General features: G+C 42.7%; 1 protein-coding gene across 1 annotated transcript; it reads left to right on the top strand.

Annotated features, from left to right (window-relative positions):
• The first annotated feature begins 9,200 nt into the window (after nucleotides 1–9,200).
• Nucleotides 9,201–11,152, top strand: LOC109865912 (C-X-C motif chemokine 11-like). Its single transcript, XM_031798734.1, has 4 exons — nucleotides 9,201–9,484; nucleotides 9,814–9,931; nucleotides 10,095–10,178; nucleotides 10,543–11,152. The coding sequence occupies exons 1-4, from the start codon at nucleotides 9,412–9,414 to the stop codon at nucleotides 10,595–10,597; spliced, it is 330 nt and encodes a 109-aa protein (XP_031654594.1). The 5' UTR covers nucleotides 9,201–9,411; the 3' UTR covers nucleotides 10,598–11,152.
• Nucleotides 11,153–16,756: the final 5,604 nt, after the last annotated feature.

The following is a 16,756-nucleotide window of genomic DNA, read 5'->3' on the forward strand; positions in this document are numbered from 1 at the left end:
AGATCACACATCTTGTTGCTGTGATTGCACACTGGCATTTATTTATTTATCTTTTATTTCACCTTTATTTAACCAGGTAGTCTAGTTGAGAACCAGTTCTCATTTGCAACTGCGACCTGGACAAGATAAAGCACAGCAGTTCGACACGTACAACAACACGGAGTTACACATGGAATAAACAAACATACAATCAATGATACAGTAGAAGAATCTATAAACAACATGCCCAAATGAGGTAGGATAAGAGACGTAAGGCTATAAATAGGCAACGGTGGCGAAGTAATTACAACATAGTAATTACACACTGGATTGGTAGATGTGCAGAAGATGAATGTGCAAGTAGAGATACTGGGGTGCAAAGGAGCAAGATAAATAAATACAGTATGAGTATGGGGATGAGGAAGATTGGATGGGCTATTTACAGATGAGCTATGTCCAGGTGCAGTGATCTGTGAGCTGCTCTGACAGCTGCTGCTTAAAGCTAGTGAGGGAGGTAAGAGTCTCCAGCTTCAGATATTTTTGCAGTTCGTTCCAGTCATTGGCAGCAGAGAACTGGAAGGAGAGGCTGCCAAAGGAAGAATTGGCTTTGGGGATGACCAGTGAAATATACCTGCTGGAGGGCGTGCTACTTGTGGGTGCTGCTATGATGACCAGTGAGCTGAGATAAGGCGGAGCTTTACCTAGCAGAGACTTTTAGATGACCTGGAACCAGTGGGTTTGGCGATGAGTATGAAGCGAGGGCCAGCCAACGAGAGCGTACAGGTTGCAGTGGTGGGTAGTATATGGGGCTTTGGTGACAAAATGGATGGCACTGTGATAGACTGCATCCAATTTGTTGAAGAGTGTTGGAGGCTATTTTGTAAATGACATCGCCAAAGTCGAGAATCGGTAGGATGGTCAGTTTTACGAGGGTATGTTTGGCAGCATGAAATAGGTAGCCGATTCTAGATTTAATTCAGGATTGGAGATGTTTAATGTGAGTCTGGAAGGAGAGTTTACAGTATAATCAGACACCTAGGTATTTGTAGTTGTCCACATATTCTAAGTCAGAACTGTCCAGAGTAGTGATGCTGGACGGGCGGGCAGGTGTGGGCAGCGAACGGTTGAAGAGCATGCATTTAGTTTTACTTGCATTTAAGAGCAGTTGGAGGCCACGGAAGGATAGTTGTATGGTATTGAAGCTCATCTGGAGGTTAGTTAACACAGTGTCCAAAGAAGGGCCAGAGGTATACAGAATGGTGTCGTCTGCATAGAGGTGGATCAAAGAATCACCATCAGCGAGAGCGACATCATTGATGTATACAGAGAAGAGAGTCAGTCCGAGAATTGAACCCTGTGTCACCCCCATAGAGACTGCCAGAGCTCCGTAAAATGGGCCCTCCGATTTGACATACTGAACTCTATCGGAGAAGTAGTTGGTGAACCAGGCGAGGCAATCATTTGAGAAACCAAGGCTGTTGAGTCTGCCAATAAGAATGTGGTGATTGACAGAGTCGAAAGCCTTGGCCAGGTGGATGAATACAGCTGCACAGTACTGTCTCTTATCGATGGCGGTTATGATATCGTTTAGGACCTTGAGCGTGGCTCATGTGCACCCATGACCAGCTCTGAAACCAGATTGCATAGCGGAGAAGGTACTGTGGGATTCGAAATGGTCGGTAATCTGTTAACTTGGCTTTCAAAGACCTTAGAAAGGCAGGGTAGAATTGTAACAGTTTTCCTCCTCTTCTGACGAGGAGTAGGAAGGATCGGACCAATGCGCAGCGTGGTAAGTGTTCATGTTATTTTTATTTAAACTGAACACAAAACAAAATAACGAGAGAATGAACGAAAACGAAACAGTCCTGTCAGGTGCAAAAACACAAAACAGAAAACAACTACCTACAAAACCCACGTGGGCAAGAGCTACCTAAGTATGGTTCTCAATCAGAGACACCGAAAGACAGCTGTCCCTGATTGAGAACCATACCCGGCCAAAAACAAAGAAATACAACAACATAGGAAAAAGAACATAGAACGCCCACCCTAGTTACACCCTGGCCTAACCAAAATAGAGAATAAAAAGCCTCTCTATGGCCAGGGCGTGACAAGAATAGATAGTCCCTGTAGCAGTTTGGGTCTATAGTGTCTCCCCCTTTGAGGAGGGGGATGACCGCGCTAGCTTTCCAATCTATGGGAATCTCAGACAATACGAAAGAGGGGTTGAACAGGCTAGTAATAGGGGTTGCGACAATTTCGGCAGATAATTTTAGAAAGAGAGGGTCCAGATTGTCTAGCCCGGCTGATTTGTAGGGGTCTGATTTGTTGGAGGTTTGGATGAGTTGCTGTGGAGAGCGCAAGGCTGTTGACCGGGGTAGGGGTAGCCAGGTGGAAAGCATGGCCAGCTGTAGAAAAATGTTTATTGAAATTTCATCTAATAGATACAAACACAGGTATAAATACCCAGGGGATAAGTGGGGAAGATGGGCAACACCTGGAGGGGGGTGGAGACAAGCACAAGAACAGGTGAAAACAGATCAGGGCGTGACAGGAACAGAATAGTATGTGTGTCCCTGATTATTTTACTGTAACCCCAATATGACAAAGAAATCATTTTCATGTCCCAGCAATATGTTCTAAATCAGGGGTGTCAAACTTATTTCCTGGAGGGCCGAGTTTCTGCAGGCTTTCAAATAAAATTTCAAATCAAATGTATTTATATAGCCCTTCGTACATCAGCTGATATCTCAAAGTGCTGTACAGAAACCCAGCCTAAAACCCCAAACAGCAAGCAATGCAGGTGTAGAAGCACGGTGGCTAGGAAAAACTCCCTAGAAAGGCCAAAACCTAAGAAGAAACCTAGAGAGGAACCAGGCTATGTGGGGTGGCCAGTCCTCTTCTGGCTGTGCCGGGCGGAGATTATAACAGAACATGGCCAAGATGTTCAAATGTTCATAAATGACCAGCATGGTCGTATAATAATAAGGCAGAACAGTTGAAACTGGAGCAGCAGCACGGTCAGATGGACTGGGGACAGCAAGGAGTCATCATGTCAGGTAGTCCTGGGGCATGGTCCTAGGGCTCAGGTCCTCCGAGAGAGAGAAAGAAAGAGAGAAGGAGAGAATTAGAGAACGCACACTTATATTCACACAGGACACCGAATAGGACAGGAGAAGTACTCCAGATATAACAAACTGACCCTAGCCCCCCAACACATAAACTACTGCAGCATAAATACTGGAGGCTGAGACAGGAGGGGTCAGGAGACACTGTGGCCCCATCCGAGGACACCCCCGGACAGGGCCAAACAGGAAGGATATAACCCCACCCACTTTGCCAAAGCACAGCCCCCACACCACTAGAGGGATATCTTCAACCACCAATTTACCATCCTGAGACAAGGCTGAGTATAGCCCACAAAGATCTCTGCCATGGCACAACCCAAGGGGGGGCGTCAACCCAGACAGGATGACCACATCAGTGAATCAACCCACTCAGGTGACGCACCCCTTCCAGGGACGGCATGAGATAGCCCCAGCAAGCCAGTGACTCAGTCCCTGTAATAGGGTTAGAGGCAGAGAATCCCAGTGGAAAGAGGGGAACCGGCCAGGCAGAGACAGCAAGGGCGGTTCGTTGCTCCTTTCCTTTCAATTAACACCTAGACAACCAGGTGTGGGGAGGTCCTAACTAATCAATGACTTTAATTGATCAATCAAGTACAAGGTAGGAGAGAAAACCCACCGACACCCCTGTTCTAAACGCACATGCCCCTTGAGTTCTCACCCTCACATATCAACATAACACCGAGCCAAAACCCCACCTTACACTCATTCTTTACACACACACACAGACACACTCTGAGCCAAGTTACAGTAAACAACATCACTTCTGTTCCCAGTGCTGTACTTAGCATGAGCTCTGAAATAACCCAATTCAGATGTACAGTAACGTACACGTCATGAGTTACCATTCACAGTTCAAATATGGTCAGTCAATACGAGAGAAAATGATACATTAGGGCTGCAATGTGTGGTTAGTCTCTCTCTCTCTCTCTCTCACACACACACACGGCTCACATCAACACCATCATCCCGGAAACCCTAGACCCACTCCAATTCGCATACCACCCCCAACAGAGTCACAGATGAAGCAATCTCAATGGCACTCCATACTGCCCTTTTCCACCTAAACAAAAGGAACACCTATGTGAGAATGCTGTTCATTGACTACAGCTCAGCGTATATAGCCCTATATACCAGGCGGTGTCAGAGGAAGGCCCAAAAAATTGTTACAGAATCCAGTCACCCAAGTCGTAGACTGTTATCTCTGCTACCGCACCGCAATTGGTAACGAAGCGCCAAGTCTAGGTCCAAGAGGCTCCTTAACAGCTTCTACCCCCAAGCCATAAGACTGCTGAACAATTAATTAAATGGCCAACCCAGACTTTTTGTTTTTACACTGCCGCTACTCGCTGTTTATCATCTATGCATAGTCACTTTACCCGTACCTACATGTACAAATGACCTCTATTAACCTGTACCCCTCAACATTTACTCCATACCAGTGCCCCATGTAAATAGCCTCCTTGGTGTTATGTAACTCTACTGTGTTACTTTTAATTGTAATTTTATTTAGTAAATATTTTCTTAACTCTATTGCTTCAACTGCACTGTTGGTTAAGGGCTTGTAAGTAAGCATTTCACGATAAGGTCTACACCTGTTGTATTCGGCGCAGTTGACAAATAAAATTTGATTTGATTTGATTTGAAAAACACACACACACACACACACACACACACACACACACACACACACACACACACACACACACACACACACACACACACACACCCACACACACACACACACACACACACACACTGATTACTATACTGTAGCCCCGATATGACAGAGAAAACAAGTTGATGTCATAGATATAACACCTAGCTGAAGACCCACCTGTCATTCAACTCTTTACACACACAGACACACTCTGTGAGCCGAGTTAAGAGTAAACAACAGCACTTCCATGCCCCGTGCTATAATTAGCCACATTGGTCTAGTCTGGGATAACAGATATAAAAGCCTCACCTGATTCACTGATCCCGGTATAGTACTACAGACCTCAGACCTGTCGGTTACCTCTCTGTTAGCCATTGAGACAGTGGTTAGTGGCATAAGGGACACAGAGAGAGAGAGAGTTTGCGATGCACAGAGGAATACCAACAAGAGAGGGATACAGTCTAGACAATAGAGGTAAGACAACGTTAGTATTGTTTGAGGGTGGTGATGTTGGTGGCGGGGCCGGGGGGCTTAAACTCGTTGTAAGGATCCAGTATCTTTCATCTTTTAGATTCTCTTTAAACCCTGTAGGATTGTTATTTTATGACATAATGCTAGTCTGAAGGATAAGGTATTTTCTACATGATCCATAAGATGATGAGCAGTATTCTTTCAGTTAGTGGATATGTACTGTACAGTGTGTGTTCCAATAGAGCATAGTAATCAAATCGTAGCTAATGTATCAACAGGAACACATCTCCTTAGTTTGTGTATCAAAAATATTTTAAAAAATGTCAATGTTTTTCCAGGCTGTTTTTCCAGGATGAAGCCCAGACGCCTGCTTTCCTCCGTGGAGCTGTAGCCTACCATCAGTGAGCTGCAGGAAGGAGTTCTGGAGGACGGGGAAGACGAGTACCTCACTATGGAGGAGTATGTGGACTCCATCAAGAAACTCTCCCAGACCGCCCCGTACCCCCTCCATGGCCCACTCCGGGGGCACCGGTGATGACCCACTCGGTCTCCCGCCGGGAGATGGCCCACTGTAGACCCATTGGCGCTCTATAACAAATCCATGGCATATGCTCCTCGGATCCCCAGTGGTCTATCGGATGTGTCACTCATGGTCGCCCATCCTTTGGACTGTGTAACCCGGGTATGTTCCGGCCGAGACCCCCTGAATTGGTTGTTTTGAGCAGGCCCAGTTTTCCGGGTTGACGTGACTAAGAAAGTCCCAGGCTTCTGTTTTTGATGGTGCTGTGGAGAAGGCCTCGGGGCTTTGCTGAACTCTTTGGTGAACAGGAAGCATAGTCTGGATTACATTACTGGATTAACCCAGCGTGGGATTGGAGGTTGAGGTAGTCAGGGATGATTTGTGAACGTTGTCTTAACTCTCCCATTTATTCTACTGAGTCCCTCCAGGTATGACCAGAGTTGAAGGGTGTCCTAATATGGACACCGTAGAAGACACCTTACAAAGTGAGGGGTGAACAAGGAGGGGGCAGAGGGATTCAGCCCAATGAATTTATACCTTAGCTGCTTTATCTCTCTGGATATCCTCGTAATGATAGTATTTTGTAAGGAACTATTTTGTAAATAGAAGCTGTATATACTGCACATGATTGTCTGTAAATCTCTTTGTGTGACCAACACAATTAAAACAACAATGGTATTCAAAAACATTGTTATTCATTGACTCTGTCACTCACAATCAAGGCAATTATTTTCTCTTTGTCTTCAAGAACAGACATTATTTTTTTTTCTTCTTGATGTGACAGCAAATGTTATCTATCGTCTTTCTTAAGCACTGCTCTGTGCTCTGGTTCTGGTCCGTTAGGCTCCTTAAGTTTCTGTTTCTTCTAAATGTTGCACATGTGTGGTGAGCAAAGACAGTTGGCGCTACAGCGCATTAGCAATAACGCTTCCCTGGCCTAGGTCCATCCCCCTTTCATATCAAGACAAAGGGAGGAGACAGGGAGTTAAAGTTTACAACACCCAGAATATAGATGACTTGCACTGTACAGATTCTACTGTGTCATTAGGTCCTGCTCCAAAGAAACACCACTCATTTTAAGATGTTGAGTAACAATGTTTTTCAGTGGACAGTACCATGAAATGACACTTTATGAGAAAGAGCAACAGTGTTTGCGATAACCCCCAACTTGTGAACTATTGCCTAATTTGTGTCAGTCATGATCTTGGACTTGACTCATTAGCAGTGGCTCACATACTTGGAGGTGGTAGTCAGAGTACAGTATTGGTCATATAATGAATGATAAATAAACCAAAAAGTCAAATCAGGTCTTTACCACTCAACTTGCTGAGCATGGTCCCACATGGTAAATTAATTTGAGCAGAATTGGTTAAATATCATACAAGCACAGGAGGTTGGTGGCACCTTAATTGGGGAGGACGGGCTCTTGGTAATGGCTGGAGCGGAATAAGTAGGATGGTATCAAATACATCAAATACATGGTTTCCAGCCATTATTATGAGCCGTCCTCCCCTCAGCAGCCTCCACTGCATAATACATTAACCTGATTTTTTTTAAATTTTCAGATGTAATCATATGTAGTGTAATTACATTTAATTTTCCTTCCTCATGAAGCCATCTATTTAGTGTTATTACATTTAAAAACACAGCTGTTTTTTGTTATTTATCATGACAAAACGTTTTAGCATCAATTAAAACCGGACATATCACATCACAGAATAGGAGACATTTAGTATCTCAACCGGCTTCCATATTTTCTTCAAGAAAATGACTGACAGTTGTGGCTGATTTGCGTGATGTATTGGTGTCTCTACCTTCTTTCCCTTTGTGCTGTTGTGTTGTGCCCAATAATGTTTGTACCATGTTTTGTTTTTTACCCCCTTTTTCTCCCCAATTTCGTAGTATCATATTGTTAGTAGTTACTGTCTTGTCTCATCGCTCCAACTCCCGTACGGGCTCGGGAGAGACGAAGGTCGAGAGGCATGCATCCTCCGAAACACAACCCAACCAAGCCGCACTGCTTCCTAACACAGCGCACATGCAACCCGGAAGCCAGCCGCACCAATGTGTCAGAGGAAACACCGTGCACCTAGTGACCTGGTCAGCGTGCACTGCACCCAGCCTGCCACAGGAGTCACCAGTGCACGACGAGACAAGGATATCCCTCCCTAACCCGGACGACGCGAGGCCAATTGTGCGTCACCCCATGGACCTCCTGGTCGCGTCTGACTGCGACAGAGCCTGGGCTCAAACCGAGAGTCTCTGGTGGCACAGCTTATATTTATAAATATAGGACAAAACACACATCACGACAAGTGCACGCTAACCAGGTCACTAGGTGCACGGTGTTTCCTCTGACACATTGGTGCGGCTGGCTTGGTTGGGTTGTGTTTCGGAGGACGCATGACTCTCGACCTTTGTCTCTCCCGAGCCTGTACGGGAGTTGTAGCGATGAGACAAGACAGTAACTACTATATATATATAAATATAGGACAAAACACACATCACAACAAGAGAGACAACACAACACAACACTACATAAAGAGAGACCTAAGACAACAACATATTTTTTTATCTATTATCCCAGCCCCCGTCCCCGCAGGAGGCCTTTTGCCTTATGGTAGGCCGTCATTGTAAATAAGAATGTGTTCTTAACTGACTTGCCTAGTTAAATAAAGGTTCAATGAAAAAAACACAAAATAAAATAACGACATGGGGACAGAAGCCCGAAAACTAATCTCTGACAAGACACCACACCACAAATGACTGAAAACACCAGGAACATCCTGGGTTTAATCATTCACTTCTGGTAAAACACATGTCGGTCTACATGTTCTAGTGTTGACGAGCATGATTCATATGACATGGTAGATTTAGGTTTGTGGGTTCACAGAATAGAGATGACTGGTCATCGTGTCATCATGACGTTGCTGTTACTACTTGCCCCAGACAGCATTTCTGACCTGGGCATGCTGGTGGAGAAGAAGAAGGAGAAGAACCATCAACCTTCTACGCAGTTTATACACTTTTTCTTTCACTTTTCCCTTTTTTTGGTTATTTCTATTCAAGAAAGTCTGGGGTGAGGTTTGTCTTCCGAAGTACCACCTCTTGTTTGACCCCCAGATCTGTGATGTCATAAAGAGCAGTTTTCAGAAGGAGGAAGTCATTGGAAGGAGACTTCGGATCTGTCCGACTAATGAATCTGAGACTAATGATTGAAAAGAACAGGTTTGCAGGTTTGCAGGTTTGCAGGTTTGCAACTCTGCCTGCAAAGAGGCCACTTTGACATGAATCACAGTGACTTGCAACACGGACTCACCCTGGCCTCCACTTTCCCCCAGCCACAGTTAGGACGTTAGGAGTTAAGGCTCTCGTGGCCGCATATTTATCTGCAGACTCCCATCTTCCCTCCGCCCCTTCCACCCTCCGCTCTGTAGTCCACCATTCCTTCATTTCTACCCTAGTGAGCTGGGAAATTCCAGGGGGAGGTCTGCTGTTTCTTGGACGTTTTCTGGGAAAGAACATGGGATTTGGGAAAACCCTCTGCAGTTTATAAAAAGGACAATGGATCCCACTAGTTCTTCACTTTTCACTTTCACTTCACGGCCTCTTGACTCCTCACCTCCCCATCTTCTCACCTCTCGCTAATTACATTCACGATGGCCTTCGCACCAAAAGCCTGCAGTCTTTTCCTGGTGGTTTTGCTGGGAGTTTGTATACAGCTCAACGGAGGTAAGATTTCAAAGTAATTTCAACAATGTCAGCTACGATATATGGAATGTAAGGTGCAGTGTGCATGCTGTACCAGTTACCTGACTGACTAGGGATTTTGCAGTTACTAGGCTACGGTGCATATAGTGGCTGTCATATAGCATAACATTAGTGTAGAATACTATAGAAATTGGAGTTATGTACAGTTTCTTCTTAGAACAAGCAATGTGCAAATATGGGTTCATGTGAATTTTTATCCAAAATCCAATTTGAAAACGTATTTTTCAGAAAACGACTTTTCCATTCAAATGTTTGACCATGTTAATTGATGTTTATAACTCTCATTACAGCTCAACACGTTCCAGGTGCCAGATGCAAATGCCCAGGAACCATTATGCACACTCAGGAAATCATTGATGACTTTGAAATCATCGAAAAGACCCACTACTGTGACACTACTGAAATCATGTAAGTACTGCATTCATTTAAGCAGAAAGTGGTTTCTCTCTCTCTTTTTGTTCGTTTGTCTGTTTCTGACATTAACTTATGACATGACATCACCTCTATCAGCCTTATATCAGTTGTGTGACACAAGCATTAATTGTGTGTATGTGTGGTTTGTTATTTTCAGTGTTACACTGGCAGAAGATGGAGCCAGAAGGTGCCTGAACCCTGTTGGAAGAAAGGCCAAGTTTTTCGTCAACTGCTGGAACAGGTAAGATAGATCAAATCATCAGACCCATAATCACCATACAAAAGCCTTGGCAGAACTTTACTGCAGTTATTACAATGTAATAATTTATAGATCAACATTTATCACAATCTAATGACATATAGACCTAATGGTAAAAAAGCAAAGTTACTGTAATTATAAAAGTTATTGTAATTGTAAAAGTTACTGTAATTATAGTTTAATCACACCATTAAGTAGCAGACATGAGGCAAAAGGAGGCAAAAGCATGCAAAAGCAAAAGACCTTAGCACATACTTTAGAAACATCCTACACCATTTGACTTAATATAATCCATGTAACATTAGTCCTTTCTGAGAATAACACTCTTCTCCCTCCTTCCAAATAGAATAAACAAGGACGACAAGCAAAAGAGGAGGTGTCTTAAGAGAAAAGCAGAGTGAACCTAACGGAGGAGGGGAGAAGGAGCATGGAAAACCCAACAGCTGGATTTCCCTGAAGTCATGTGACCAATCACACACAAGAAGAATGTTGGGGGCTGACACTGCACTTTAGAGAGAGAGAGAGAGAGAGAGAAAGAGAGAAAGAAAGAAAGAATGAGAGAGAGAGAGAGAGAGAGAGAGAGAGAGAAAGAGAGAAAGAAAGAAAGAATGAGAGAGAGAGAGAGAGAGAGAGAGAGAGAGAGAAAGAAAGAGAGAGAGAAAGAAAGAAAAAAAGAATGAGAGAGAGCGAGAGAGAGAGAGAAAGAGAGAAAGAAAGAAAGAAAGGAAGAATGAGAGAGAGAGAAGAGGGACTTTCTATTTCATCACTTTCCTTTGTGATTATGGGTTACAGAACTGTATACAACTACAAGTATACAACACTAATTGTGAGACATTTAAAGATATCATATGTAAAACTCTTTATTTATTATTCTATTTGATATTTAAATAAGTGTATATTAATGAACAGATAAATATGATTTTGATACAACTGAAATAAAAATATAATAACTTAAAGATTCAGCGTTCTCTTAAATCATAACACTCCATTTGTTATGAATGCTTATACCAAGTCTTATGATGCAAAATGGGGTGACACACGCATTAATACTGTCACAATTAATGAATAGGGCCTGTCTATAGAGAGTGCTATGGGAACCGTTCCTTTAACATTTAACAGAGTGTGACACACTCTGGATAGAGAGGGGGTCCCATGTATGGCAACACTGCAATAAGACCCGTGATCATGACTTAAACACAGCTGGTCTCAACAGCTGCAGGGGTTGGCTGAGAAACGAAGGCTGGACTTCCAGGTCAGGAGAAAAATGTACTGATGCCATAGCGACCTGGGGTGAACCTCGACACACGTGACATTTCTAAACTACTGGAATACATGAACTGTGTTAGACATATTACAGTCACGTGTAATAATCCTACATATATCGGATTTATTGGCGCAAAAGAAATGTGAAATAAATGTCAAAATAAATGTTCAGGATCATATAATGTTGATTTCCAGCCATTACAATACTGTCAATGTGCACCATCTACTGGATAACCTTAGTACCTAAACTCAGATAATCATTGACTTGTGTAATTATAGCGTTACTACACAAACATAAAGAAACTTAATGTAAAGGTATAACATCAACTTAATGTAAAGGTATAACATCAACTTAATGTAAAGGTATAACATCAACTTAATGTAAAGGTATAACATCAACTTAATGTAAAGGTATAACATCAACTTAATGTAAAGGTATAACATCAACTTAATGTAAAGGTATAACATCAACTTAATGTAAAGGTATAACATCAACTTAATGTAAAGGTATAAAATCAACTTAATGTAAAGGTATAAGATCAAATGAATATGAATGTACAAGATCAACTTAATATAAACATATAAAATCAACTTAATGTAAAGGTATAAGATCAACTAAATATAAACATATAAGATCAACTTAATATGAAGTTATAAAATCAACTTAATGTAAAGATATAAGATCAACTAAATATAAACATATAAGATCAACTTAAAGGTACAAGACAAACGTAATATAAAGTGTTATCTAATAGTCAACTACACAGGTATAATAGCAACTTAATGTCAAGTGTTACCAAGTAGTCAATGATAATACCAGAAAATTATTTAGATGCCAATATTTACCTTCTAAATAAATCAAGATAATGTAGCTTTCTAAATCAATGTAGATAATTTAGCTTCCTAAATCAATGAAGATAATGTAGCTTTATCAATAAGTCATGATAATGTATCTTTATAAATCAATCAAGATAATGTAACTTTTAAAATAAATCAAGATGACATAGCTTTCTAAATGTGTCATTGAAAGTTTAAGTTTACATACACCTTAGACAAATACATTTAAACTAAAGTTTTTCACAATTCCTGACATTTAATCTGAGTAAAAATTCCCTGTCTTAGTTCAGTTAGGATCACCACTTTATTTTAAGAAATGCAGGAATAATAGTAGAGAGAATGATTTATTGCAGATTTGATTTATTTAATCTCATTCCCAGTGGGTTAGAATGTTTACATACACTCAATTAGTATTTGGTAGCGTTGCCTTTAAATTGTTTAACTTGGGTCAAACATTTCGGGTAGCCTTCCACAAGCTTCCCACAATAAGTTAGCCCATTCCTACTGACAAGAGTCAGGTTTGTAGGCCTCCTTGCTCGCACACGCTTTTTCAGTTCTGCCCACACATTTTCTATAGGATTGAGGTCAGGGCTTTATGATGGCCACTCCAGTACCTTGACTTTGTTGTCCTTTTTTTGCCACAACTTTGGAAGTATGCTTGGGGCCATTGTCCATTTGGAAGACCCATTTGCGACCAAGCTTTAACTTCCTGACTGATGTCTTGAGATGTTGCTTCAATATATCCACATAATTTTCCTTCCTCATCAAGCCATCTATTTTGTGAAGTGCATCATTCCCTCCTGCAGCAAAGCACCCCCACGACATGATGATGCCACCCCCGTTCTTCACGGTTGGGATGGTGTTCTTCGGCTTGCAAGCATCCCCCTTTTTCCTCCAAACATAACAATGGTCATTATGGCCAAACAGTTCTATTTTTGTTTCATCAGACCAGAGGACATTTCTCCAAAAAGTATGATCTTTGTCCTCATGTGCAGTTGCAAACCGTAGTCTGGATTTTTTATGACGGTTTTGGAGCAGTGGCTTCTTCCTTGCTGAGCGGCCTTTCAGGTTATGTCAATATAGGACTCGTTTTACTGTGGATATAGATACTTTTGTACCTGTTTCCTCCAGCATCTTTACAAGGTCCTTTGCTGTTGTTCTGGGATTGATTTGCACTTTTCGCACCAAAGTACATGAATCTCTAGTAGACAGAACGCATCTCCTTCCTGAGCGGTATGATGGCTGTGTGGTTCCATGGTGTTTATACTTGCGTACTATTGTTTGTACAGATTAATGTGGGACCTTCATGCATTTGGAAATTGCTGCCAAGGATAAACCAGACTTGTGGAGGTCTACAATTGTTTTCTGAGGTCTGGCTGTTTTATTTTGATTTTCCCATGATTTTCCCAAGAGGCATTGAGTTTGAAGGTAGGCCTTGAAATACATCCACAGGTACATCTCCAATTGACTCAAATTATGTTAATTAGCCTATCAGAAGCTTCTAAAGCCATTCTTGAATTTTCCAAGCTGTTTAAAGGCACAGGCAACTTAGTGTATGTAAACTTCTGACCCACTGGAATTGTGATAAAGTGAATTATAAGTGAAATAATCTGTCTGGTAATAATTTTGGGAAAAATTACTGTTATGCACAAAGTAGATGTCCCAACTGACTTGCCAAAACTGTAGTTTGTGGTTGAAAAACGAGTTTTAATGACTCCAACTTAAGTGTATGCAAACTTCCGACTTCAGCTGTAGAAGTGTTTCTGAAACGCTGCAGCGGCCTAGTTTCTTCCCTTTTAGATACACCATGTATGTGTCCCAAATGGCACCCTATTCACTATATGGTGCACTTTTTTTTGACCAGGACTCTGGTCAAAAGTAATGCACTATAAAAGGAATAGGGTGCCATTTGGGACGTACAATGTTTCTCCAGCGTGATGAGCTCCAAGGCAACACTTCTTGCGTTTTGACCATTACTTTGCTGTGGAGATAAACTTTGCTGGAGGGTGTCAGAACTGGCCTTCTCACTCGGGGGAAATCAAAGTGCTGCTGGTGGTCAGCGAGAGCCAAGGAGTGTGGGAGAGAATAGATCCTCCATAAGCTTTCTTATTCCCAGACTAGAGTTCTGAGGCTGCTGAGCTTCCTTTTGTGTGAGTGCACACGCACGCACACGCACACGCACGCACACGCACGCACACGCACACGCACACGCACGCACACGCACGCACACGCACGCACGCACACACGCACATGCACACATGCACACGCACACGCACGCACATGCACGCACACGCACACGCACACGCACGCACATGCACACACGCACACGCACGCACATGCACACACACACACACACGCACGCACGCACGCACATGCACACACGCACGCACACACAAACACGCACGCGCACGCGCATGCGCACACACACACACACACACACACACACACACACACACACACACACACACACACACACACACACACACACACACACACACACACACACACACACACACACACACACACGAGCTCTATAATAAAACCTGCCGCATGAGATCATAAACCAAAAACAAAGCCTAGAAACATGGCAGATGTAAGAGTGCTTAGGCATATCTGCCTGTGGCATACCCTGCAGTATATACAGTATCTCCTGGAATTAAATCATCTGTTAAGACAGATATGAACAATATCTCAGTGAAGTTGTTGAGAGAAGACGTGGCCTGTTACATTACTATGGTTGGATCCCAAATGGCACCCGATTCCCTATTTAGTGAGCTAGTTTTGACCAGGGCCCATTGGGCTATGTAGGGAATAGGATGCCATTTGGGATCTGGCCTCTATGAACTGTTGTCATCATACTATTTGGAACACAAGATAGAAATGGACATTTACTAAAAGGATCATTGATAGGTCATTGATCATCTCCACCTGATCATCTCCACCTGATCATCTCCACCTGAGGTTCATGGTTAGGTAAGTGGAAAACACTCTCCTTGATGTTAGAAAGGCTTCAAATCTGGTTGAATGCTGTTTCATTTGTTGCCTGATGTTCCTCACTCTAGCTGTCAAAACAGCAGAAACTCAGAGTAAGAGAACCTTTCCTTAAGAAACTAGATCAGCAAATACATCATCAATTTATCGTCTGCATGTTGTCAACAAAGCAGTAAGATTTTCAATGGGTGGCGTTTCATGTTTCAGCAAAATTGCTACTAATAATTTGTCTGGCACTTTTGCAGAAGCCTCCCACCGACGAGTGTGTTTAATTTTTTAACATTCTGCGGCAAAGGCACAAATCCTGAGAGAAATATTTTGCATTTTATTTCCATGATATGTGTTGTTCCCGCCTGCTTTAAAGCTTATATATAGCTTTTAAAAAAGGACTGGGCTGTCTCCCACAGTGTAATACTCTCTCGTGTAGGAGAACAGCAGCGGCTGTTAAAATCAAAGATGTGTGAGAGCTGCCACTGCCTGGCTTCTGTTGGAATCCAACAAACCCATGCTGTTCGTAAGATGTAAAAAAAAAAAAAAAAATGGCAACCTAATATTTTATTTATACATGTGGAGCATGCCCATTCACTTGTTGATGTAGCTGTCAGACAAAGGGAAGAGGGTAAATTGCCCCTAACACGTTATCCCCATGCAATATTCATACAGCTACTGCTATAACATGGCTTTCATGAGTTCTCTTTGTTGCTCTACAGGCCGTGAAGAGAGTGGGCATCAATTATATGAAAATAGTCAAGAGAGAACGCTGTGAAGAACGGAACGACACACAAACAAATAAACAACTGTGCCAAACGACTCTAGAAAGCCCTGCTTTGACTATGTTGGCTAGGGGTTCTCTTCAAAGACTGTGTGTGGGTGTGTGTGTGTGTGTGTGTGTTTGTTTGTGTGCATGGATACACTGTGTACAACCATATGTCTGTACACTGGCGTGTGTGTGTGAAAACACTGTACACATCCATGTGCGTGTGTGTGTGTGTTCGTGTGTGTGTGTGCATGGATACACTGTATACAACCATATGTGTGTACACTGGCATGTGTGTGTGTGTAAACACTGTACACATCCATGTGTGTGTGTGTGTGTGTGTGTGTGTGTGTGTGTGTGTGTGTGTGTGTGTGTGTGTGTGTGTGTGTGTGTGTGTGTGTGTGTGTCTGTGTGTGTGTGTGTCTGTGTGTGTGTGTTTTATGCGTCACCATGGGTATATGAATGACGCTCCAGGGTTAGGAGGAAAACAACTCATGTCCCTTCTTGTCAATCACCCAGCTTCGACCCAGAAATAAAGAATGACACACGCACCCAGCTACTCTCTCTCATTGTCTAGTGGGCCTGCCTGCCCAAGGCCCACCGCTCCCCAGATGCAGAGATGCAGACCACATGTCATTTTCAGTGCAGAGAGAGTTTACTATGCAGGCAGGGAGAGAGAACACATCACAGAGTAACTTGCATAAACAGAACA

This window comes from Oncorhynchus kisutch, linkage group LG20 (genome assembly GCF_002021735.2).
Source record: "Oncorhynchus kisutch isolate 150728-3 linkage group LG20, Okis_V2, whole genome shotgun sequence".
NCBI lineage: Eukaryota > Metazoa > Chordata > Actinopteri > Salmoniformes > Salmonidae > Oncorhynchus > Oncorhynchus kisutch.

Excerpts from the sequence above, each read along its gene's own strand:
- LOC109865912 (XM_031798734.1), top strand. The coding sequence starts at position 9,412 with ATGGCCTTCGCACCAAAAGCCTGCAGTCTTTTCCTGGTGGTTTTGCTG. Across the intron at positions 9,485-9,813 it reads TTGTATACAGCTCAACGGAG|CTCAACACGTTCCAGGTGCC; the intron begins GTAAGATTTCAA and ends CTCTCATTACAG. Across the intron at positions 9,932-10,094 it reads TGTGACACTACTGAAATCAT|TGTTACACTGGCAGAAGATG; the intron begins GTAAGTACTGCA and ends TGTTATTTTCAG.